Genomic DNA, 26,885 nt, shown 5'->3' with positions numbered 1-26,885 from the left:
AGCAATCAGTCAACCCTCAATGCACAGGCCAGCTGCTGGCCTTTAAAATACAACTCGATGAAGACTCCAAGTGAAGTCCCTGGTCTCGCCTGCTCCCGAGGAAAACCGATTACCACAATCAGCGCAGCATGGTTGCCAGTCAATAATATGACTCATAAACTCATCATGCCTCTCTCCCTGCTGCCTCCTTCCTCCTCCCTGCTGCCTCTCACTCGCTCCCACTCCATCACTCCCATGACTGCCACTCCTCCTGCGTGGTGTCCTGCTCACTTTCCATCTGCGGCTCGCACTCATTCCAAGCCGGATCACACTTGAGTGACAGTGGGGGTGGGCAGATGTGTCAAGTGTTTTTTATTTTTTTCAATTGGGGGCGTTCAGCAGGAGAACTCTTGGGAGAAGTGAGACACTCACCAGTGCTCAAAACTTACAAGTGAGAAGCCACAGCTTTATCTTTTTTTTTCTTTCTTTTTTTTTTGGAGCAGGCTGCCATCACCATTGCCAGGTGCCCCTGGTGAAAAGCATTTGGTTTCCACTCTGCTGTTAGACGGGGACAAAATAGCTCTATCACGGCTGGTGCTAAATAGAGGAGGCAAGCGAGAGTGGCAGGGCGACTAGTGTGAGAAAACACTGTATAAACTGTTAGAACACAGTCATTGCTTCATTGGAGGAAAATATGGATTGCATAAGCGTGTGAACTGTGAGATCATCAAACTGGCAAATCAACCATGTCAAAAGCCTGATTACTTGTACAACTTTAGAGCCTACGATCAATACCGCTTGGTACACAGGCTGTCACACAATTAGTTAATGTATCAAAACAATTTACAGTTATATTACAAGACTGGTTTTCTCTGAGACTCTGTCACATTGACCCAGGCAGCAGAGGACACCTGTCAGGATCTGAACTCGAATAAATTTTGGTCGAAGGCAGCACAATAAACATAAAAGCAAAGTGCTCAAATAAAAATTCTGCAGCAGTGTTTAATCTTTAATCCATAGCCAAGAATCAATCTTTACAATATGCTTTATGGGATTGCACAGTGGATGCGATAAAGTTTACAGTCTCGCATCCTGACAGACAGAGCCTGGGTGACCCCAATCACACCCTGAGCCCCGGCTCTTTGTGCGCTGCCATTTGTTGTTCCATGCTGCCTTTTGATGGTGAGAATGTTTTTCTCACTCTTCTGCCGCACAGCTTTCTTATTTTAGATATCAAAGGGAGAGTCACCACACACACACACACACACGCACTTGTGTTCTATCTTTCTATTCGGAATTACAAGTATATACACTGGTTAGGGTTTGTGATTCGTGATAATCCTTCTCCTAAACACTGTGTCCACTGAATGTGTAATCCAGACTGAGAGTGTCAGTGGGCAGGTGCTGTGGTTAAGTGGTTTATGTCTTATTACTGTAAAGCAGGGGACTTCCCACTTTGACTCAGCAGGCCTCAGTTCTTGGACCACTCTATGTTTCTTGTTCAGTTTAGCAGGGTGACCACAGCGCCCTAAATTACATTACAGAAATTCAACAACTGATGGCTGAGGATTTCATCTTCCAAGATAATACATGGCTGCTTCTGCTTTAAGATCACTAAAATCAGACTGTGTGTCCTCGTCCTTACCAGTGTGAAATGCTGTGAGAGGTGTATAACTGTGATTTGCAACAATTATTTCAGAGCACAGGACAATGGTTATTGATTTAAAACTGCAAATAAACTGTTTTTAGCCCTGCCATTTGCACTACCTTATTATCTAGATTGTATTTAAAATAGCACATAATATTTCAGCACTTTTAAATCGTTATACTTCTTCACAGCCCCTAAGGTCGTCCATGGTGTATCTATACCTGTACAGCAACCTGAAGACTTTTTAACAAATAATACAGATTTTTAGATTAATGATTATTTTCTTATTTTACAAGTGTGTGTCTGAGTGTGAGTGTGTGTTTAGCCTAGCAGCTTTGCAGCTTATCTTGTCTTGACCATATTGTATAGCCACGCCGGTTGCTGTGTTAAGGTTGCAGGGCTTCTTCCGCTCATTAAGAAACATGGTTTTGCACTATCCAGATGTGTACAAGCATCCAGGCAGTGTTGTGCACAGTGCCATCGCAGCAAAGCCCATAAAAACTCAGTCAGCTGTGTTCTTGGATCAGCTGGTACAGAGAGAGACAGGCACAGAAAGCAATTGAAGCAGACTGCTCTGAGCTGAGCTCTGAGCTGGGAGAATATGGGACACAGCAGCATGCATGGGTGCCAGGATGGGGAGCAGCCATGCTATGGCCACTGGCACACTAGCACCCGAGTGTCACAAGACCGTAGCTAGATTGTCTTTGATTAGAGCTCTAAACATTGTGTGAGTCATGACTGCTTGTGAGATCATCACAGGCAAATGTCTCATTAATAGTGATGGGACTTTGAGGCGAGGTTTTACATTAAAGTTTTATCCGCTGTCATTGTTTATGAGAGAAGATTATTCCCGTCTCAAAGCGAAGGCATTCCCCATCACAAGAGACTGCTATACTGTAATAATTCTTGGCACCATCAAACTGGCTCATCAGTTTTGATGAAACTTTGATGAAATGAATTTCAGTGGCAGCATTTCTCCTTCATTGGATGTAAATGAAAGATGTCACAAAGAATATATCGGATATTATATTATATCCAGTGATTTGAAATGCAAATGATAAACCTTTCAGTCACTACATCTTGATTAGAGAGATACAGGAAACGGTAAAAGGGACACAATAATTTTAGTCCCCTTGACCGTAAGCATAACAGGCAGGTACACTATGGGATATGAATGAATGGCTTATTCATGTAGTAGACTATACCCCCCAGGAAAAGGTGGGCGTTCAATAGGATTATAGAGTTTAGTGGTGTAAATAATTCAAATACTGTATGCCTCATTCCCTGACATTGTTACATAGATTAGATTATGATTTTACTTTGAACTTCATGTACTTGGGTTTCCCTGCTGGCATTTGTACAAGTTGTAGGAAAGATAAAAAAAAGAAAGAAAAACAATTTTGGGGCCAAATGCTTTTAGCTACATGTCTGACATTTTCACAAAGGTAACACTCTGCTCGGACACCTTTTTCTCCAAAGGGAAAAAAAACATTGCCTCACTGCAACATAAAGTAGTGGATTGACGTTTTAACGAAGCGTTATAAATTATAAAACCCTTCCTCAAACAGATGGACCTTCACCCCCGAGACAGGAATGCCTAAACATGCTCCGAGTACATATTTAAACACGCACGTAATGCACCAACACGCATGCACACAAAAACACACATCCAGATGGTCACAGGTCTCTCGGGACACCCAATTTCATTCAATCATTTCAGCAGACCAGGGCATTTGCTTAATGGGGAAGGTGCCATAAAACCACACTCAGGACAGAGGCAGAGGCGATCATTAACCACTGATGAGCCTGAAATGTCAAATTCATTTCTGTATCTGATATTTCTCAGTCTGTCTGTCGTCCCATTAGTGCACCGGAACAGATGGACGGATGCCACACAAAACTTTTCTATTTGTCTCCAAAAAAGTTTTTGAATATGAAGCCTTCAAAAACTGGACCAATAAAAAGAGGAGGACTGAGGTGAATTAGAGGCAAAACGGAGAGAAGGAAAATGTGTCACGCTCCAAACTCTAACATTGTCTCAACCTCTCCGTCTTCCCCATCACCTCTGTATCTGAGCACCATCTTTCCCAACCCTGGAGGTGACTGACAGATGGGATCAGCCTGAGCATCAATCAGAACGACTCTCTACCTCCCGTCACCCTGGCAAAAAACATATGATTTACCACGGCCATCCACACTGCGTCCTCTCACCATCACTCACAAGCACCACAATTCAGCATCATTATACTTAATGTGGCTCTCACACCAACATATGCATCATTCGCGCTTGGTTGAGTCATTGCTCTCACATGCATGTCTACCTCCATCATTTCTCTCTTATTAATACAACACATCTCTTGAGACAGACTCTCACAGTCCCACTCCCAGCTGTAAACCCCTCTGAAGCCCCTCCGCTGTTCCTGTCGTTAAACATACATGTACACACATTAACTCACGTCACACTCTTCCTATGTCTTCACTTTCCCCCTGTGTCTTCTGCTGTGTCACTATCTCTCATCTGTCACATCCTCTTTTCCTTTCATACGTTCACAACGACAGCATGCACGAACAAGTAGAGTGCACAGACACTTGGAAAAAAAAATCAGAGGAAGTCATACGCACGCTGACAATCCTCTCCGAGGTGCCCCCTCTGGAGACGGTGGTCCCGTTGAGTCCCACCAGAGAGGGCAGAGTCTGAGACATCCAGTTGGTCACCATGGCCATGGTGCTGAGCACCGCCCCAATCTTTAGCATAGGAACGCTCATGTTTGCTTCCTGTGGGGCCCCGGCGCAAACGGCCCTACAGCCAGCCCTGCCCTGCCCTGCCCTGGACCTCGGCTCCGGTCAAGCCCACTCTGCTCCAGACAGCCTGAGCAGGGAACCAGGCAGTCAGTCTGTGCCGCGGTCCGAGTACGGCAGCTCCCAGAGCTGGTAAAGCACAGTTACCAGACTCACACACCACTGGCTCAGTCAAAGGGACAGCCAGAGACCGGTTAGAGGAGAGCAGCTCACATCCAACAGCATCACGCTGGAATCTTCCCTCTCAGAGTGACTGCCTCAGCCTCACCCCCTCCCTCCCTACCTCCCTCTCTCTCTCTCTCTCTCTTTCTCCATCTCTCTCACTTCCTCACTCTCCCCTTATCTCTCCCTTTCTCTCTCTCGCCCCCTCTCTCACCCCACCCCCCCTCTCTCTTTTCCTCAAGATGCAGAGCTGCGCATTGGCTGGCTCTGTGTCTCATCCCCTCCCAATCAGCCTCTGCTCTGTTCTTGCCAGTCCTGTTTTGAATGCACGTATCCATTCTTTGCCTTCCCTCTGTCTTCCTTTGACATTTGGCTTTTCCTATATGACTCAAATATTGGTGTGGGCAAACACGTTTCCAAGGCGTGCAGATCACAGAGGAGCTCATAGCTGCGTGCCGGTCTGTGCTCTGTTGTTATGTGACATGAGTGTGTGTGTGTGTGTACCCAGAGCAGTCAGGGCACAGTAGACTTTGTCCTGCAGTCTCATCACATTGTCTGCACTGGGTGGAGGGCTAAAGATGTAGAACAGTGGGTAGATAGATTAGTGGCTGGCTGGCTGCTCAAGAGGGGAGACAGACAGGTGGTTCAGGGAGGTATTAATGTGGGAGAGAGCGAGGAGCTGTTTCTCATGACAGCTCATCTGTCATTCCGTATCCTAAATCAGCCTGTTGCTTACACTTGTACAGTGTTTTACCAACTCCTTTCTGCCTGAGGCATAACCATAACACCAATATTTAGTAACAACGCCCTCTTGACACTCACCATGTAAAATGGTGCTGTAGCTCTCGAGTGCACATTTGGACGACTTGATATACACTGAAAGGTGGAATTGTGCCTCAAGCAATAAATAAAGCTCAGATTTGCCTTTACTTGGCTGCTACGCCACGCTCTCCTTAAGTAAGAGGGATTACATATTATTTTACAAGTGGTATATTTTTACTGCTGTAATCCAAAAGATTTTAGCTTTCAGCACACAGCAGGTAAGCCAGTGTCAGATATCATACCAATCATTCTGCTGCCTATATTGGTATCATTTCACTCCAGGGACTGTGCCTTAATCCTGATTTCATCTTATTTCATGACAGACTTTAGACGTGTTCTGAAATTTAGATCGACCCTTATGATGTGGTGGGCAAAGTGTTTTATTTTTCTCTGAATCATAGCAGTGTGAATTTTGTTGCTCACCTCTACAGCAACGGACCAGATGGAATGATGCATGAAAGGGGATGGGGATAGGAGGGTGTCTCAAATTTCTCCTTGAAGCTTGAAGCCTTTCCCCATAACAATTTCCTCCAAGACAGCGGGCCCACTGGCAGTGTCATTTTATGCCCTAAACAGCCATGCATAATGATGACAGAATGGCCTGCTCAGACAAAACGGCCAGGTCATCTTCCTTCCTTCCTTGCTTCCTGGGTCTGCTGACTTATTCATTTTGTCAGCCATGGACGTGCTCCCCTCCCCACCCAGTCACATTGGGTGAGTGATATGGGCTCCTCTGTGTGGGGCGCACTGTGAAATGATATGAGAGGAGACAGCTTTTTGAGCCGCGTCCAAAAAAATGTCAGCCCTCCTCAGCTCACCTGCCGGGTTCTCACATCAGTCTTGGCCTCTGTGGGCTCCTCCATTTCTGCAGCAACACTGCCCCCAGGTGGTTATCAGAGGAACTGCGCCCTCAATGCGCACACACCGGAGAGTGAGAGACTGTCATAATTGCCGTGCAAGACTGAACCTGGTGACAGGTAGTTGTCACTGTATTGGAATGTGTCAAGGAGATGTAAGAAGGCAAGTGACAGCACTACATACACACCGCTCAATGTCCTTCAGAGCTTTTAGAGAAGAGAGGGGGAAAAAGGCTTCTTTAAAAAGTCTATCTGTGAACACATTAACACACTGCTGCTCCTTTCTTAGGCCAAAGTCCAGGGGCAGACTAGAAATAGACCAGTGTCAAGTGTACATATAATTGACATTATCTGATTTCATTTGAATCGGTGTTTATCTACAGTAAAAAGCTTATCTCTACAATTACTACAGTTAAACACATAGATATTTAATTAATATAATATGAATGTTACTGTGTACGTATAATGGCATTATCTTAATGCATCTACATGTTCAAGTGTTTGTGAGGATGGAAGGCTGTATTTTTAATACAGCATATTCCCTTTAATGCACCAGTGTGCAGTTTTCCTCATGTTCACATGGTGGCAGCAAAGATTTAAACATGAACATCCTTTACCCATGTCTCTATGCCCCAAGAAAGCCTGGCACAGCAGCAGGAAGGCTACTGTAGGTTAAAAAGTAAAGAATCCTTCAAGATGGTGCTCATTGATGATGCCCCATCTTGGATAATTATAAAGACCAGACTCATATTGTGGTAAGTAGAGAAGTAAGTGGAATAAAAAATCCATTAAAACAGCAAAATGATTATTTGATTATTTATGATACTATTTTCTCAGTTTGACTGCAAAATATGTAATATTGAATTATGAAATAGTGGGGCAGAGAGAGGATGCAGCCAGTAAACACGCACGCACACACAGCAGCCCTACCCTTAAAACTTTCATCATCATATCTGAATGCCAAACCTCACATTAACCTTAGAGTAAGTCTGAAACACTACGAGCTGTCTGATAAATAAAGTGTCTAAAATGTCCTCACTCAAAACTCAAATTGGTCCTCGAATAGGTACAAGAAGAACACACGCAGAGTTAGACGCACAGCAGGTGACAGCGAGGCCATCTGTGCACCTTTTTATAATCTCAGTTCTCTATTGATCACAGATTAATCGTTGTGTGATCCTGAAATAATGAGTTTTAAGATCTCCTTATTACGAAATAGTGTTTGTTTGATCTCAAAAATAAACCAGCCTCTGTCGTTGTGATCATTCGATAAAATCTGTGCAATGCTCTGATATATTAATAATCATCAATAGTCGGCATGTAAAGCAGACTCTGCTCTTTGACATGAGCAGATAAGAGTTTCCGCAGTGAACTGTGGTGGTCAATAAGATATTTTTACTTGCCTGTGCTCATCCACAGATACAGAATATAGATTAAAAACTAGTGACTTTACAGTATTAGACAAAAAAACAACCTCAGAGAGAGAATTTCTTGTGTCTTCAGATAATAAACCTTGTTCCCACATCAAAACAAAACCTTAAGCGCAGAAATTATACAGTATGATTTCCCCAATGCCTTTTTATTCTTTTTTCTCTGGCTCTACTCTATTTTCTCTGCACTTTAATGACAATGTCTCTTTTTTCCATTGTGCACTGACATGATTTTATTCATTTGTGTCAATTAAATCCCGGGTGCATGCTGTACCTGCTTCATGTATAATTACGAAAGGAATTCATTGTATCTTCCCTCAAAGGGTATTTAAGTTTTACACCTTTATCTACTATTTAAGTTTATATTTCCGTTGGATAACTTTATTGTTAACTGATGGATTTGCTTGAGATGAATAGAATGTCGTGCTCTTAAAAACATTTCTGTTACATACTGCAGTGCTAAACTTAAAACTCCTCTCACGGAGTGCAGGTCAGATGGCATCTTATGAAAAGTGATGGACCATATCAGGGATGGGAACAATCAGCATGATGAGGACAATCTGCCATACCTCAAAGTATCCCAGGCTTCTGCCAATCAATTGTCTTATCACAGAGTCTGTTGGCAGAACAAGCTTTCATTAAATATTAGCAAGAGAGGAAGTCGGCCATTTAACCTGTATTAATTTAATCCTTTTTGATTAATTTTCAAAGCCATTCCTCATAATTTCGACTCTAATAATTGGCCAGCTTCATTTTTCTGCTCCTCTGCCATGTCATTATCTCCAGTTCTCTGTCGCTCTCTTTTGTTCTCCTTGTCCGCGAGTTTTATTTAGCCTTTAACTCCTCTCCCTCTCCGTGTTGTCTCTCTTAACCCCATGGGCAATTAGAAGAAAAAAAGCTGAGCTCATCTCATACACTTTTCACTGGTGAACTTAGTTTTCTTGTTGCATCCTTGGACATAGATTTGCACTGTATTGTACAGACTTGCCAACATGGCCTTGTGTTTTATCCTAAACATCCAATAAGAGCCTCCTCTGCTCCTAGCCTGGGGGCATGCTTTATAAAGGGTATTTTTAATCAGTTAAAATGTTGCAAATGCCCACCAACTGCAGAAATGGCAGCATTCACACACACCCATGGATGGCAGTAGAGCACTACAAAGCCCCAAGGCCATAGGGACGAGCTCAGAGTGAGATAACAATGCTGTGGAACAGCAAGCGCCAAGCTCTTGCCACATCCTCGCTGAGCACAAACATACAGCCAGCTACAAATTCACAGCTGAAACATAGTACCAAATTACACCTCAGCTAATTACACAGACCTCCTTCATAATGATGCAGAGCTGTTATGACTGAGGCAGCGAGGCCACACACGAGCGGAGCCCACGTCTGAGCTCTGAAGGATGCTGGAGTCATCTGGCTCTGAGGATACTGGCTATTTTTCTGAGTCATAATTCATTAATTAGATGATGGACATGCAGGCCCACTGCCTTCTAAATATATCAAGATCAAAATCAGCTTAAACAAAGCGTGACCTCATTACCATAGCAACTATTTAAATGGCATAAATAGGCTGTACCCCAGGGTTCAGGCAGGCAGACACAGTGGTGTGCTTTCAACATGGAGTGTTTAATCTATTAACGGCTCCTGTGGGCCTTTGATTAAGGAAACTCATCTGGGCTTTCACATTTTAGAGTAGCGACTGAGACCACAGGAGGACGGTCGTGTACACATCCACATCGACCTGTGCATGCACAGAATACACAGAATATCCAGTGCAAAGTCTTTAATGATACAAATTAAGTCGTACCTCTGTCTTGCACCGACCAAAGTGGCGGTTGACAGTATATGAAATGGCATGACATGATTTAAAGTGTGTGGCTCACATTAGGACCTGACATGGGCTGTCAATAAGCTTGCATGTTCAACTTGCATTTGTGTGTATGTATTTACATACTGCATGCACACATGGATTTGTTTGTGTGTGTGTGTCAATGATTTGCGTCCACTTGCATGAGCAACGCTTTCTCTCCACTGAGCTGTGAAATGTCTACAATCCTCTGTAATGGTGGCTGCCACAGTGCTGTGGGTGTGAAACCTGTGCTGTGACATGCACGTAATCTACAAAAGCAACCTTAGTCACTACTGTATAAAACGGATGTATGGAACAAAACGGTGTTTTGGCGCCCGAGGCTCATTAAGCAGTACTGCTTAACTACAACGGTGCCTGTTAACAGGTGAGAATCTATCCTTCCAGGGAGAACTCACGGGAAAGAAAATCAATGCAGCAAGTGTGTCTGCTTGCCTGTATCGACTGTAACACACCAGCAATACCCTGTCATGAGTCTATCCACTGTCTTTACAGTAGAGCTTGTAGAGCCCACCTAATCAACCCACACAGAAGACAAGGAGACGCGTTTATAATCACAATGATTACAAGATTGCTCGACTGATACACATGACACCTTCTGTGTTCTCATTTAGTCTTTATCAGTACCTGTGAATTGCGGTTGTTTTTTCAACTGTACAGACATTACAGTCTTTGATCGTGGGCAGATAGTCTACTCTTTATTTGCTTGCATTATTATTTTGAAGCAATATCACCTTAGCATTGAATGAGATATTTAAGCCCAAGAGAACATTTCCCTATACAGGCACTGTTAACGCCAAATGGACATTTGCAGATGTCTTTACAATAATCTTGAATGTGTCTCCCGCTCAGTCTGTCTTTGTAATGAATCACCCAGAGGGACAGGTGCAGTCAAAGAGGCCAAATTGCAAAAATATTTACTTTGCCATGTTTCCTTCGATCAAGCAAACATGGCATTGAGCGAGAGACCCTAGTTTGGTTTACTTGTTTTCAGAAGCGTCATGAATATATTGCTGGAACATGCATTCAAATTTTATTCATAGGAGGATTGATTGCTTCTGATTGCTCCCTTGATTACAATCTCAACAGTCCATGGGGGCATACATTATTATTTGTAGGGTATCTGGTATGAATGAACCATATATGGTCACATGTCAGATGGCTCAATCAGTGACAAGCAGGGCGTCACATTATGCTTGAGGCTTGCAAAAGAAAAGCCTTGATCAAAACCAATAGGCAGGAGCTACATGCGGCAATCAGCTGCCATGCATTCTGCAGCACAGCATGGCTCTATCCACTGTTCTGCACCTCCTCATGCCAACAGCACCAGCTGAATACGGCTCAGTGCAGCACTTCCTGTGGCAAATGTGCCCAGTTGAATTGGCCACACACACACATACAGAGTTGCACTCACACTTACACACATGCATACGGATACATGTTCACACACGCACAAAATTACTATGATCGTTTCCTGGCTCCATGACCTGATTACCAATGCCCCGCAAATCCCACTCTTCTGGATCCAGGGGCAGAAAGCCACTGCTATATCCTGACCTTCTCTACAACCAAGCTAATCAAACATTCTCTCTGTTGTGCAGGAAAACCTATTCCTGTAAATGGACTAATTACTGACAGCGAATTGGGAGTCATCAGCCCAGCAGAAAGGTAGCTGAGGCTCAAAGAAAGCCTGCTAATTGAGACTGCCCCCTATGGCCACTTGCCTCTTCAAAACGCCCTTCACTGAACTTGTGGTGCTGCCTTTGTCACCATCTTCCAGAATAATTGAGTTTTTTCTCATCCAGATGATAACTTGCCCTACGCTGAGAGCTGAAAACCTAATTTGTCCTCAAGTAGCAGCTCAGTTTTACAACTGATAAAGCATGCTAATATTTACAAATCTGCATTTGGCCTCTATATATTGCTGTGTGTGCACTGCTGTGAGCCTTTTTAAATTTGCTACTGCACTGCTGGAGTTGTTGAGTGCCATTTCTCTCTTAAACATTACTGTACTGGCAAAGTGCTTTGTTTCATTAATGATGTATTCATTTATACCTGCAGAGGAGCTGAGAGCTAATCTTAGATGTCATGTACATAGTCACTTCTGAAATGACTAAAGGGACTCAAGTTTTTTAGTTTTTTTCCCGTTTGGTCTCTTTCTGAGTTCCTGTTTACAAATGTCACCCAGTCGCAGGGTGAAGGTATCACCATCATTAGCTTGTCATTATGCCGGGTTACACAAAGGATAATAAGCCAAACAATAATACAAGAGAGACAAGAAGGTCATAAAAGAGTGGGATGTTTACGAGAGGTAAAATGAGGGAAAAGAAAGTGAGGGAGCGAGAGAAACTAAAAAAAAAGAGAGGAAAAAGATGGGTGATGCATTTGAAACTCCCTGAGGTGATGAATTTACATCTTGTCTGTTTTCTGCCACGTCTGCAACAGCGAAACTAACAGGACCAGAGAGGAGTGGTGAGATCCTGCCAATTATAGTCTGGTTGACTGAGAGTTTGCAGCAGTCAATTGTGGGAGAAAAAAAAAAAATCACTCGCAATGCCGTGCGCTCGACATGGTCAGAAGTAAACAATGACCAGAACCCATCAGCTATGTGCTGTATCAGTAATGAAGGGACAGAACCACCCTGCAGTCTTATGTCCAGCTTCTTTGTCGGAGCTCACACTGAAGCCTCCATTTGTATCCTCTGTCTTCAGGTCATTAATGCTCAGAGAAGCTGTAACATTTAATTAGGGAGACATTATTAGTACAACACAGGCACAGTGTGCAGTGGAGAGAAATCCCCAAACAGCCCCTAACTGAATATTACATTTACAGCCACACGGAGTTATGGGCAAAAAATGGTTAGGAGAAACTTGTAGATAAATAAATTAGCTTGTCACTGTGTGCTTTTATGAGGTTTTGCCTCGCTGGTGGAAAGAGTGGAAGGAATTATTAGTACAAATAAACAGTTTTGTGTTGGCCTACAGTATGTTCTTTGTACCTCCTCCCGAACACCCTGCTGATGATCCCAGCCATGTAATCTGCAAAGTCTCTGCTGCATTGTCAGAATAAGGAGCCACTGATCCGTTCAGTGATTACACAAACAAACAGACAGGAAAATATCAACAAACTGGAGAAAATGAGTATACAGAGCAGGAGTGAGCGGGGTGTACGTTGAATATTATAAAGGGGTAATATTCAGTGGAGTTGGCCAAGTGTGAGATGAGAAGTATTGTGAGTGCAAAGGTGGTGGTGGGAGGAAGGTAGAGAGAGGGCCGCGTGATCGTAAAGTGAGTGGCCGCAGAGAGTGTGGTGCTTCACCACAGGGGACGGCGTTGGCTCATCAGGCTGGATCTCTCAGGAACAGATGCAGCGAACAAGGCCATAAACCGCATGGTGAATGTGGTGACATGTCCTGCATTAATAGCTCGGCTCAGCTCTGCTCCCAAAAAAAACGTGAATTGCACCGTCTGTGAGCTGCGTGTGTGCTTGGGAATATGTGAGTTAATGTGTGCTATACACAGCGTTTCTATAAACAGTACGCCTGTGTCGTCTTTGTATGCGGGATTCTGCTTGATGCAGGATGCTACGTTCTTCACTCCGAGCACGATGCAGATCTAGGGTGCTTAATGATGATATTTGTCAGTGCAGCCTGGGAGATATGATATCTGAAAGGCCATCCCTGGCATTAATATTCCATGCAGCACCAGGAGAGAATGGGAGATGATTTTTTTTCCCTTAAGGAGGGTCTTCCTTTGCTAATCTTTAACACAAATATTTTCATTTGCTGTCTTTAAGACGTGGCTGTCTGCAACTGCACCACTCATTCCTCCGGGGGCATCGCATTGTTGACTGATTGCCTCGAGCAAAATGGACAAGAATACATTTGAGATATGATCCAACCTCTTCCCACGGGGGAAGAGAATGACAGAAACACACTTTAATAATGAGCATGAGAGGGTAACATCCATCCAGCATTGCTGCCACCTGCAAATTAAATCACTAATTTAAATTTTAATGACACCCCGTGCGCAGGCTCACCTCTGCACAACAACTGTGTGTTAATGTTAATTTGAATGGCAAAGACTTACTGTGTGTATATGTATATGTAGAGTGGTATGTATATGTATAAGGTGGACACTGTTGTCCCTTATATACCCTGGCAATTTTCTTGTTTCATCATTTGATGTTAGTGGGACCTTCCTGAATCAACAAATTACTCCTGCTGACTTGTTTATCCGTGTAAATGCCTTACAGCGCATCTAATAATTTTGGACAAATGCATATCTGTTTCAGTTTAAGCTGAGTCTCGCATTTACTGGTCCTGTTTGGATAGAACAACACAGATATAAGCATGTCAGCCGCACAAATCGATCCAGAACATACCAAGTAGAAAAATGTGCCTGACAAGTGAGAAGTGCTCTTCTCTGAAGATCCCTACACAAGCTCACTGCATGCTGTTACCCTCACTGAGAGGAGTAAAAGATGAGAACTGGGCCTGAGAGGGCCAAGTAGCCTGAGGCGCTAAGGCTTAAAGAGAGAGACCTCTCCTGAATACCTATTCATCACATCGCCATTAGTGTGGCTGCAGCACTCAACTCTGCTGCTCAAAAATATAACAAGGATTACTGAATTAGATCCCTCAGTGTGGGCTTACACGACAGGACCGTCACTGCTGCCTGCTATACAACTGAGCCGAGGCTGCAACCTCTCACCTTGTGATGCAGCAGGATGCAGACACATAGGTACATAATATCACATTGGCGAGCACACAAACTCCATAACAGATAAACAAATGCAGAGTCTAATTATCATGAGAGCAGGTTTTTTTATCAGAGCATGACGCCCCCCCCTCCTTCTCAGAGAAATGCCACTCTGCATCATTTTCTTCTCTCATCTGTGTCTGTCAACACTTCATCCCTTGCTTCCTGTGTCTCTCTCTCTCTCTCGCCTGAGCGACAGCATGCACATGCCATTGTTTTGTCACGGTCATGGCCGTATTGATTAAGCGATGTGAAGCTAATTAAAGACAATCTGCAAGGAGTGTGTGCCAGTGAGGGGAATAAAATCATGGTGACGAAGCGATAGACCTCTAATTATTATTCTCCTTTTGGTTTGGATGGGAGAGATAATAACCCTGCAGGCACAGTCAGAAGGCACTTTCTCTGTCTATTTCTCTCTATCCCTGCCCGCAATCTCCAATTTTCATTTCCAGCAACTCCACTGTCTTTTACCTCTCTCTGTCTCTCTCTCTCTCTCTCTCTCACACACACACACACACTCTCACTCTCTCCGTCTCTCTCTCTCACTTCCCAGCCATGCCGCCCGGCTCAGCTACTCCACTGGGCACTAATTCAAACTCAGTCCACATCCTCTCACTTTGTACTCTGACACTGCCCACCAACCATGATCACCACAGCCTCTTTAGTTCATAGCATCTGTCTGCAGTTTGTGTCTGATTCTGTGTGTGACTGAAGTATGCCACATATGATGATGATTTGTAATTTATTCAAGACATTACAACAGACATTTTTGTAGTTGTACCTTAAGTGCCACAGACATGATCCAGATGCACATATGGATGTTTTTTGGGAAGAGTGTTACAAAGGGATATAGAGGCAAAATGCTGCTTTCCTTTGAGTATAGAGGAAATCCATATTATTCTTTGCACCAGCTGCCTTTGTGTGTCTGAAGCGGCAGATTATTGAGAGCACAAGGGAGAAAAAAAAGTGTTGCAAAGTGAGAACTGGAGGCAAGCTCGATGCCATTGTTTCAGAAGTGTGTTTTGTTTGTGTACAAAGTAAAGGGCCATAATTAGTAATGGATTCGTGGTGTGTCTGGCTACGTGGAACTGGTTTAAAGAAAAGTTCCTTTTGACTAATATGCTTATCTAAATCAGAGCCCTCTGATCTATGAAAAGTTAATGCAGAAGTCAGCCTATTACATCATTTTCCTCCAATTTTGTGTAATCCATCAAAGCTACATCTTATTTCTTTCAGTAAACGCCATCAGTGCTATGATTATACTTGACATTTTCTTTAATATGACACATACCAGTTTCCCAATTAGCTGCATACAACAGTCTGTAGTCGTGACTTCTACTTCCAGATGTTTGCACCTACCTAGTATCAGACACTAGTGTGTGTGCGTGTGCGCGAGTGTGTGTGTATTTTGCAGACTTGGAGAAATCCCAGGGGTTTAGAATTAGGCGGCATAATGTAATGTAAGCTGGTGTTCCTTCCACTGGAGCATCTTGTTATCTCCCCTCTCCTACATGCAGTGTCTCTATCAAAGGACCTCGCTACCTCTCTGCTCACCGTAGGGCTGTAGAGAGCAGCTCTATCTGCCTGCTTGATATGCAGCAGGGTTTGGTGGCTGCTGGGCTCACACGCCTCCCTGACTGGAGCCTTTAAGCCTTGGCGCAGTCAGAGAGAGGCTCCCTCATCAATGGCCCTACTGAGTGGCTGTGACAGTGCCACGCGGAAACCACATCGATTAAATGGTTCCTCTTGCCACCCGCTTCTGCCACGCCGCATAGCTCTCATCCTTCATTCCCCCAAAATGAAAGCTCTGCAATTGAGTTAGCTTTCAACATGGGAGGCAATGCTGTCACTCGCACGTATGGCAGTGAAGAGAGGACTCTCTGGACTAAAGGTAGCAAGGATCAGTTGGAATAGAAGGTGTAAACAAAGTCGACAAAAGAAGATAAAAGAGAAAGAGAGGGAGGTAGTGCAGTCTGAAGAGCTTTACCAAGATTTACTTTTCTTTCGTCTCTCATTCACTGTCAATGGCTGCTACAGCTCTCAACTCCACAATATGAATGTGAGCGATGTGTAATTATACACTATAGCTTTCAAAGAAAAAAGCATGCAGCACAAAATCTCTGACTGAAAATCTGATGTAAAGAACAAAACAACAACTCTTTGTTAAGGAAACACAATTTCCCAGGAGTGTAGTGTGCCAAGATTAGTCGACTAGTCACGAGTACGTTGACTATCAAAACCGCCAACGACTAATTTAATAGTTGATAGTTGTCATTCATTTTTTTAAGCTTTTTTCTCTCAAAACCTTTCGCTGTACCTTCCGCTGCCTTGTCTGCCTTTCTGTCCTTGACGCACATGTGCAGTAGCGGTAATCGGCGTCAGCCGTGATGTCACCGGAAAAGTTGTGCCCAAACAGTATCATGGCTAGCCGGCAACGCAGCTCGAAAGTTCGGGAGAATTTTACCAAAATAAAAGAGAAGAATGTGCAATGCAAAGCACGAGCATCTGAAAGGGGAGAATACAGTCTGACCGCCCAAAAGTCCGATCGCCCATTTCTCCGACTACAATTAATCCGGGTTAGGTTTGGGGAGGTTCATATAGAAATGTATGGTCGGAGAAATAGGAAGTCAGATAAATAAGAAGTCGGACAGATGCCATGCGACAAAAAAATTCACTTTGTGGCTGATTCAATTTCTGATGAAGAGGGACAGTCGTCATGGTAAGCTCGACTAGTTAGCTGCTAACATTAAAGCTACAGAAAGTGAAAGTAAAGTCGGCGACTTGGTCAGAAATTTCAACACAATACACCGTCGGGTCCCTCTATGAACCTCTTCCAAAACCCCACCGACAGAGACAGACGAAGTAGCCATAGCACACGCACAAAAGGCGTACCATATCCATAGCAACTGGAGACTCGAAAACGATCTCACGTCTCTGTCACCATGAAACACACAGTAAAGTGAGCTCACTGTAACAACAACAGCCTTCTTCTTACTTGTATTCACTGTCTAAAAGGTTATTGTCCACAGTGGCACCGGCAGTTTCACATTTTTCGGCTGCACCGCCATTGCAACAAGCTGACGCTTGACGTGATAAGCTGCAATTTACGTATGATCCGGTAGTTGACTATTCGCAAAAATAATTGGTGACTAGTCGATTATCAAAATAATTGTTTGTGGCAGCCCTACAGTAATTGTCCAGCCATGTGGGCGATAGGTTGAGAGAGAAAGGATCTGTGCCTGACGTTTGAGATGCATAGCACCCTCTCATATGGGGATGTGTGTCTTCCGATAAAAGCGAAGAGATGTGAAGAGCACCGTTCAAGTAGCAGCTTGCCCAATCTGCTCAGTCTTATGAAAGCTTTTGTATCAGAGGGGGAAGACGAGCTCTAGGCGCAACAGCCATATTTATATTCCAATCTTCTACACAGAAACCCACATTGCCAGGCTCATAAAAGATTCATCGAGCAGGGGAAAGCAAGGTCGTACAGAAAACTGGTCAGGAGGTGCCTGCTGCAATGCAAAAAAGAGCAGATGAATGCAAAAAAAAAAAAAAAATCACTAGGTGAGTCCCTTGGTGGCAGTTACTAGGGTAACGTGTGTTGTTACCCTTATTATCGGTGGCTGTGTATCCACCTCTGACCAGATGATCAAGCATGTAGGTCCTCTAATTGGCATCTGTCACTCATGCTGCACTACACGACAGGCTTAACAGGCTCGGCCATGTTTGTTGGTATTGATTCCATGCGTTTGCTTTGCTCTTTGTCTGTTGTGGATCCCGTCGCTGACATGTTTGTGAACTAGAGAGCAAAAGAGGAGGGAGAGAGAGAAAGGGAGACAAAGGCAATGTGTGTGTGTGTGTGTGTGTGTGTGTGTGTGTGTGTGTGTGTGTGTGTGTGTGTGTGTGTGAGACAGACTTGCGTGTGCATGCGTGTGCCTGTTCTGGGTGTTGTCAGAGAAATGTCACTCTTGCTTAGAGTCACAGACATAAACCTCTGGGAGTCCTGCACCCTCCAGCACAGTCACACAGAAGGAAAGAGAGAAAGTAGGGGGGGAGAGAATGCGATATAGGGATGATATTCATCCCACCAGTCAAGCTGATCCTCCTGTATACTGTTGACAGAGAGCATAGCAAGCAGAAATGGCATTCTATACATTACTGTATGTGAGCACATGCTCATATTATGAGACATTTTTTGTGCCTTGCGCATTGATTAAAAGAATACGGGTCATAGCAGGACGTTTGGGGGCTTAAAAGAGGACACATGTAAATCTACTTTTCTTTTCTCTTGCATGTATAAAAAGGTAATCGGTCCCTTAGTGAACAGCTGGCTGCTGGTTAGCTGCCAGGTTAACCATGTGTGTTTAAATCAGAAAGCCCTACCAACAGTATTTAGCCCTCAATCCCACAAGACCTTAAAGACCTTTTGATTACGAGCTGCCCCAGAGTCAGCCAGCTCAGTGCATGGGACTGCTAATGGTCATTTTAGGACATCAGGCCACTGGGTTTTCAGCAAGACAGAAAACAGCAACAGAGGTCATTTAGAGCTCATACAACCCTGGAGCATAAGTAGTGGTCTGTTTGTGGCTCTGAATGAGTAAGTGGTCATTTAAAACATGGACTAAATATCAAGGTTACCAGACTTTCCTGTCTGACTTTGACAGTCTCCGTTGTCCTGAGATATGTGATTAAAAAAACACTTAAGAGCCTGAGGTTTCAACAGGAAATGTCTCATGACAGTTAAAAAGGTCCAGCAATCGCATGATCTGGTGTCGCCTCTCTGTCAATGGGGAGTGGCAATTAGTCTGCAATGCTGCTATGAAAATCTGACTGATCTGAGAAATGTGTTACTATGCTATACTGTAAGATTTAATTTGTAGAAAGCTAATATGGCAGTTTTGCGATTGTGTCAGGTAGGAAGGTCGCGTTTGTTTGCACATGTGCATGATCGGGAGGGCATTCCAGCTGGGAAGGTGACACACCCTCTGGACCTCAGGGGGCCAATCATTAAAAGGACACGGTGTTAGTCTGAGAGTCAGGCCAATGACCTCACACATTTTTCTACCCAGCGTTCCATCTGTTAACCAATTACCACACAAACCGCTGCCTTGCCTTCATGCCTCATCCACGACACTGCAGTAGTAAAATCAGTCACCCATTTCACTCCGGGCCCACACCGTGAAAAACAAAAAAAAAACGCTGCCATCATCATCACACACTAATATCACCCCTGTGTGAGTCATGAACAGACCACATTTAGAAAACTGACCCAGAAACAGGTACATCAACATTGGAAACACAAACCACTCACATGGGAACACAAACCTCCCTGTCCATTTAAACACACACATGCTGGGTGCACCCACTCACCCACACACAACACACACACATGCACACAGAGTACTTACTGTATGAGGGCATTACACGTTTAACACTCATCCTGACTTTACTGTAGGTGACCTTAACCAAAAGCAAGTTCTTACCTAAAAACAAAATGGGCATTATTATGAAGTATACTCTTTCCACAAATGGGAGGTGAGTCTCCATAATGTTACTGCGTGAAGAGATTATTTGTCCCTACAAACACACAAACACACGCACACACACCTCTGATGATGAAGCAGCGGTCTACATGAAAGCACATCAGACATTAAGATGGGGGAGTGAACAGCAGACGGTACAAAGGCTCAATAGCTCTGTGTACTTCAGCCCCCCCGTTTTTAAGCAGTATCTCTTTTATGAAACAAATCTCTTTACAGTGGTAAGATTCTGACTCACACAATGTGCCATCATTATCGTGCACTGATTCGAGCTCTACCCTAATCAGTCATGACACAAGCACATACTATTCAATCTCCTCAAGCAGCACTGAATCAAACATAAAGCAACCTCATTATCTGTGGCTGATTGTGAAGCGACACCTTTGTATATTAATGGGGACTGCATGAAGGTGCATGCAGCCATAGTGGCTGATCTAACCCTGTCTGCTCACTTACTCAACCACACAGCGCTAGACATGATTATTACTGACTGACAGGCAGCACAGAAATTAGGTTATGTGGGCTATCTCACTTAACAGAGCAAGGAACATGTGGAAGTTACACTAAGCTTACATATTATTGCAGTTTATTAGGAAACTGTGGCCTGTGGTGTACACCTAGTGCACTTATGTGATGTGGACTTTGTTAATTGAGAAAATGAATGCAACTGCATCCAGAATTTGTGATATTCTTGTGCAGGATTTATCGCGTAGTGCGGCTTAACCTTTCTAATTACATGAGCTTCTGTGGTGTGTGTGGTGTCAGTAAGTCAGACCGGCACTGCACCTGTCATAGCACAGCAAGGTGATTTTCGTAGGTGAGTGTGTGTCTTTGCCTCTCACTGGCAGATTTACACCCCTGCTCCTGCAGCTTTTCATTTGTTTAATTCTCTCGGTGGAGGTTAGTCTGCTGCTTGGCAGAGCACGCTCCTTCCAGCCTGCTACCTAGTGTCCTTTCTCCCGGGAAATGTAGAAGACTCACATCTCTCTGTTCCTCTTTGACTGTCATCCAGCTGCACAGTCTCATCCCGCAATATTTATAAAAGCTTTTAACAGGCAGGCTCGGTGATAATAATGGCAGAGTTACGTTTTTTTCTTTCTTTCTTTTTTGTACAAGGTTTGACAAGAGCCGGTGTTTCGGTATGGTTGCTGTGTAATAGGCTTTTGGCGTAGAGACAAGGACAGAAATCTACCACAAGTGGCTCAATCATACTCATGTCTGGGGGGAGGGCTTTTATTGTGATCACGCTGCTTTGCTCTCATTGGACTGGCACCAAGAAAAGAGATTTTTTGGCCAAAGGGGTCACTGTCAGGTCAGCGGACTGTTTAAAGCCATCTCAACTGGACGTTAGCCAGTCCAGCTGTTTGTTCCTGACTGTCTGAGCCGAAGTCTGTCCTTGCTGTCCTCACATGTGGAGACATTGTAGAAGCAGTTAGCCAGCTTTACATCACTTTTGGCTGTTTTTTATGTGGAATCAGAGCTAATGTACAGTATGTCTGGCTCGTTAGTAACACTGAAATATAGTTAAGAAAGTCTTCTCAATAATACCATTATCATAGCTTAAGTTTATTTGTGTCAGTAAAACCATCTAAGCTCAGTGACACTTATATTGCAGTAGTGAAGTACTGCACAATTAGCTTAACGTAAATAAACCAAATGTTTGTGCCAAATGACGTTTTAAACAGCTTTGTGATTTACACGTACTGGTTCCTTTACAGTACTTAGCTTCTATAAATCGACTCCTGCCGCGTCCGTTTCTGATGCAATCATCACACCAATCTAGAGTGAGGAAACACAACTTAACAAGGTCCTAAATGGTAGTCTGTTCAGACTGATTGTTTATCGTGATCCCTGGTGAGAAGAAGGATCAAGTAAATTGCTGAAAAATCTAGCCAATTGCTTACACGGGGTTCTGTCTCCCTCTTTGAGAATGACAAGCAATTAGGTTTTCTCCCCCACTGCACTTGTTGTTTAAACGGAAAGGCACCAAAGCAAGTGTTCATTTCCATCATTCTCAACCGTGCTACTGTCGGGAGTCTTCGAGGCCAGACATCTTAAACCAATAACGGCATTCCCCTGGCACTCCTTTGCACCAGTGGGACCCCAACAATATATTTTTTTGCCTCTAAACCTAAATGTGTGTCTTTCAAGTACATGAAACAATCTTCATGCCTGACAACTTAAGCAGAAATTGAGCAGCTTCGGAGAACAGAACAAAGCAGTCTTTTGTCCCCTTGAACAATATTACCTCACCTCTCAGTCAGACTTCAGCATGCTTTTTAAATCAGTTTGATGGCTGGATGGGAATATTAGTGGAACACACATCTTTGTGATCTGCATCCATTCGAGAATGTGACTGATGTTATGCAAAATTATACTGTCAGCAACCACATATTCAAAGTTACAGTATTTGGGATGAAGGGAATATTTCACTTAGGTTACATTTAGTCTTTATTTGTCTGTATTTATTATCTCAGCAGTACCTGATCACCTCAAGCTGTATATCCACTAAATTTCACCCATCACATTAGATTTAAGCCCTACTCCACAAACAGTACACATCTTCTATTTCCTGAATAAATTGAGTTTTGTGCCAGATTTTCTGTCATTGCTCTAAATTTACATTCTCAGCAATCAATACTAAGCTATTAATATTAACCAGACTTATGAAAAGATGCTGAGTTTTGCAGGAGACTCATAACGATCCGTATTATGCTAACAAACTATAATTTCTAACTCCTGACTGACGACAGTCAATACATGCATGCCGTGCTATATTTTCTATACCTGAAAGTGTAGTTCAAAGATAATCTATGTAAAATGGAGGTTTACCTTTTGCAGAATGATTGTTGGCACAGATTTCTCTGAATGTCTGGGAGCTTACATTTAGAGGAGATGAGTTGCCTGGTCCTTGATATTTTCGACATCATGAATACATTTTTAAAAAGCTGGTTTTAAGAAATAATTTCTGTGTTTTGAAAAGAACTGGCAGATTTTTTTTTATTTTTTAGGTTAAATCTACTGCAATACATCTCCCTGCCTATTTGTCAGAGTGGAAGCCATCAAAGTGTAACACAGAGGTAGTGGGCCATACATCACAGAGATGTACTTAAAAATTCACATGGACGTATATGCATTTGTGTCGGTGCCTGTCCTGTTACATAGTTTGATGTGTGTGGCCCAGCAAGACACCTGTACCCAAGGTCAAGCAGGTTCCCCACTGTATCAAATTCACTAAGGACCCCTGGGCTTTATGGGTATTTAACAAACACATGCAGTGATCGCACAAGTGCATCTGTCTCATTAAAGCCCTTTAAATATTTCATACAGGCCTGTGCTGAGACTGTGACTGAAAATATGTGGATATCTCATCTCCGCTGGTGGGGGAGTGTTATCCTCGTTGCAGTAGATATGCTAAAAGTCATCAATTCTTTATGTTTGCAGCGCAATCTTTGGGTGACGGGTGGCGTCATATTTTCTTTCAGCCCTGTAAATATTTAATGTGAACACTTACAACAAATTGTCCCCCAAGGCCAATTACAGTAGCAACCCTCTGAAGAGAGGGTTGAGAGATGATAGTAAGTCATCAGCTACATTTTCACATTGACGCATTCTCAAGTGTTTAACAGTGACATTACTTCCCACATCCACGGTGCTGTGTTAGTGCTTGTGAGGTAGACATGTTGTGTGTGGCTTGAATGAATCATAAGATTTAAATTGGTTATTAGGCCAAAGGAAACTTATCTACCTCATTTAATTTGAGGAAGGTTAAAGAGGCACATCCTCATTTCGTGGTAGTCGTGTGGCAAAGGTTGCGCTCAATGTCACTGTTAAATCAGAGCACCTTGTTTCATACCACCCAGAATGGTTTTCCTCTCATACCGTCTGTGCTGGGCCTGATGCCTTTTGAACCCAGCACACAGGTGTAGCCTGTTCATCAGCGAGACCTCCTGCAGAGGGAAAACATACTGTAGCTTCTTCCTCTGTTAAAGGTCAACTGCAGTGTCCACTCACACCGCGGGCGCCGATGTATGATGCAACATATGGCCTTTACTGTTTCTACATGTTACAGCATCAGTGTCAACACTGGGGCGAGAGGTGGAGATACACTCTCCAGACAGGTCACCACTCTGTCGCTCATAAAGACAAACAACCACACTCACTTTCATACCTATATTTAGTTTGAATATAGGCAGATATGTAATTGCAGGCAGTGGTCTGGTCATGCTTGAACTCCACCAACCTCAAAGCAAATATCAGCTGTAGTGAAGTGCATTGTTCAGGGGCCTTAGTGATTGAACACCTTGTCGCCCATGGAGGTTTCAGTCCACGGGAACAGGCACAGTTAATAAAAGCGTAGTCTGTCTGCATGAGTGACCCCCCCATATATCCCACAGCCTGATATTTTTCATCTCTATCATCACTGTTGTTTTATGTAAGACCCTGCATCTGTCTGGTGGCCTCAGCCAAACGGTGACACTCACCACCACCCAGCAGCGTGGGGGAGGAGGCGCGGTCTGTGGCGCTCCACTGACTCAGACTGCTGTTTTTAAGTGGAGGTGCGACACGGCGCTGTCCGCGGTCCTGAAAACACTGCTGCATGAAAACCAAAGGTGCGAGAGGGCGCTGTCCAACATGCAGATCTCCCAGCGCCTTATCGGATGCACAACTCCTCCACAACAGGCGAACTGTAGCTACTTTATCAGCAGACCCCCTTTATACTTTGTAAGCTGTCGTGGGGGAGGAAGAAGCGAGGTGATGGTGATGGCTCAACACTGCCTGTAATGCTGACCAGCTGAACCACTGCGAGGGTTCAAATGCTCCTGCCTTGACGGAAAGCTTTTCTGGGTCAAATAATTTACCAACCTTCACTTCAATCTACAACTGTCACATCAGACTTCATCATTTTTATGTTACCAAACAGACGCGGCTTTTTTCCCTCCTCTACTCACGATACACACATTCAAGACACATCGCACATTTACAGCCATTTGTTGGCGCCGGCTTCTGGTTGGCAACACTATACTAATTACGCACGGTTTGTATTCACAGCCACAAATCACACATAGACCCTGTAAACAAACTGTCAGCGTCGCGGCGGTTCTTTCAGCCCATTCAAGTCGCGGTGCTTCTCGGGGAGCTCCCCCGGACCTCCGTGCATCGGTGATGCGGAGGTACTGTAGTCCGGACGGTCAGTAAAAGCAACGACCTCCAGGTGCATCACAGCCCCACAGATCAGTCACACTCTCAAGGTAAAAGGTTACTCTTACTTTTCTCCCTTTTAAGATGATGCCGTCACAATTTGTTCCAAAGCATGCGTGAGTTCATTTCCAGAAATAAAACAGAATGAAACCACTTAAGGTGGATTCACTGTCAGCTGCAGCTGCGCTCATTGAACTTTCTTGCCTGTGTGTTTTCATTGTTTCTCATCACTACTATAGGTTCTGACAGGAGACACCTCCAGGGCAGTACCACCGTGACTTAACGTAATGTTTTCCGTCTTTCTGAGCTGATTAAGACGCAGGGTTGTGAATGGAATGAGCATGCAGATGGAGGCGATCAGCGCTGCTTTGGGAACTTTTAGACAATGCTTATTCATTGCGTTTGCGCCGGGAGTTCTTACCTCACAGGGCACGATGACAGCTAACATCACAAGTAGGAACATGGCACTGAAGAGATGCATCCTCGTCGAAATGATAGCGTCCCGGCCGACACCAGTTCCCGCTGCTCTTCACCCCCCCGCTCTGGTCCCTTTTCACTGGGGCGGTTTCTTCAGATACAGAGGGATTCCTTTAATGCTGTGTCGGCTGCGCGCCACCAACCTCATCACCAGGACGCGCGGCAGCAGCAGCAGCAGCCCTCTCTGGCTCCGAAAAGCGACCAGCCGCGTGTCTTTTTTTGTTGGAGCATAGACTCTTCTGTGGGTATAAAGCAAACGCAAAACCACGCTCTCAATGTCAGCGCGCGAAACTCTCTCTCTCCCCTCTTTCCAAGATGCTGTGATCGAAGCGAAGCGGACAGTCAGTGAGTCTGCCAGCCACAGCCAGGCAGCCAGTCAGTCAGTCAGTCAGCCAGTCAGTCAGTCAGTCCCCTCTCCGTCCTGCAAAATAACTGCGACTTAGCGATGAGCGCGGAGGAGAGTCGCAGAGGTTGGAAGGTGACTGCTGTGCTTGCAAGGTGCCGACGCTAGGAGCAGCACGTCTGTGTGCTTGGAGCCCAGTCAAAGAAGTACCACTCTTTGATGCAGCCAAGCCTGGCCGTGCGCGTGGGCGTGCGCGCGTGTATGTGTCTTTGACCGAGAGAGGTAGAGAGAGAGCCCTGCTGCTGCACTGACATTATTCCTGCCCAAGTGACTGACGGATGGATGGATGGATGGATGGAGATAGATAGATAGATAGATAGATAGATAGATAGATAGATAGATAGATAGATAGATAGATAGATAGTTTTTTTTGAACCTCAAGAAAGACTGACATTTACCATTTGTAATGTATTCTTGCGTATTATAAGCCATATTGTAAAGAACAGTGTCATTGTTTGAAAGATTGTGGTACTAGCTGTCAAATCTACATTAATACCATCAATTCAGCTGTGATGCATATCCAATTAGAAAATGCCAAAATAGAGGGATTCTCTGGGGTTTAGGGAAACGATAAAGATTATTCTTGCCCAATTACAATGAAGATAATTAATGTCGTAAGCTAACAGAGATAATTAAATGATGGTTTGGCATAATATACTATCCAGTCAAGGTGAGGTGATGAATTGACGTGTAAACAGCCTCTATGGGCATTGTTTATATTTATATGTATGTGTCCATGTGATGCATGTCACAGTGACACGGAGTGGGCATATGATTCCCTTGCTTTTTGACAGGCTGTGCTTCTGGCTCCTGGCAATTTTTGAATTGGTTATGAAAAATACAACAGCCTTCCGCCGACATAATCTGCCCTTTCTTCCTTAATAACGGCTTGGTTTAAGACAAACATGGCAACCAGCTAAATGCACAACATTTTACC

The 26,885-nt window shown here is 44.0% G+C and overlaps 1 protein-coding gene across 2 annotated transcripts in view; it reads right to left on the bottom strand.

Annotated features, from left to right (window-relative positions):
* olfm2a (olfactomedin 2a) overlaps nucleotides 1-26,094 on the bottom strand; it is a 43,238-nt gene extending 17,144 nt beyond the window's left edge. The window contains exon 1 of one of the 2 annotated variants that reach the window (XM_085783951.1): nucleotides 25,490-26,094. In XM_085783951.1, coding sequence (XP_085640077.1) covers nucleotides 25,490-25,549 — 60 coding nt within the window. In that variant the 5' untranslated portion in view covers nucleotides 25,550-26,094. Of the gene's footprint in view, nucleotides 1-4,249; nucleotides 4,705-25,489 lie in introns of those variants that run through there. The other variant, XM_085783950.1, reaches the window with a different exon arrangement.
* Nucleotides 26,095-26,885: the final 791 nt, after the last annotated feature.

This window comes from Trachurus japonicus, chromosome 8, assembly GCF_045865225.1.
Source record: "Trachurus japonicus isolate A0001 chromosome 8, Traja_1.0".
NCBI lineage: Eukaryota > Metazoa > Chordata > Actinopteri > Carangiformes > Carangidae > Trachurus > Trachurus japonicus.
Note: the sequence above shows the minus strand (reverse complement) of the source record. Positions and strands in the feature narration are given on the sequence as shown.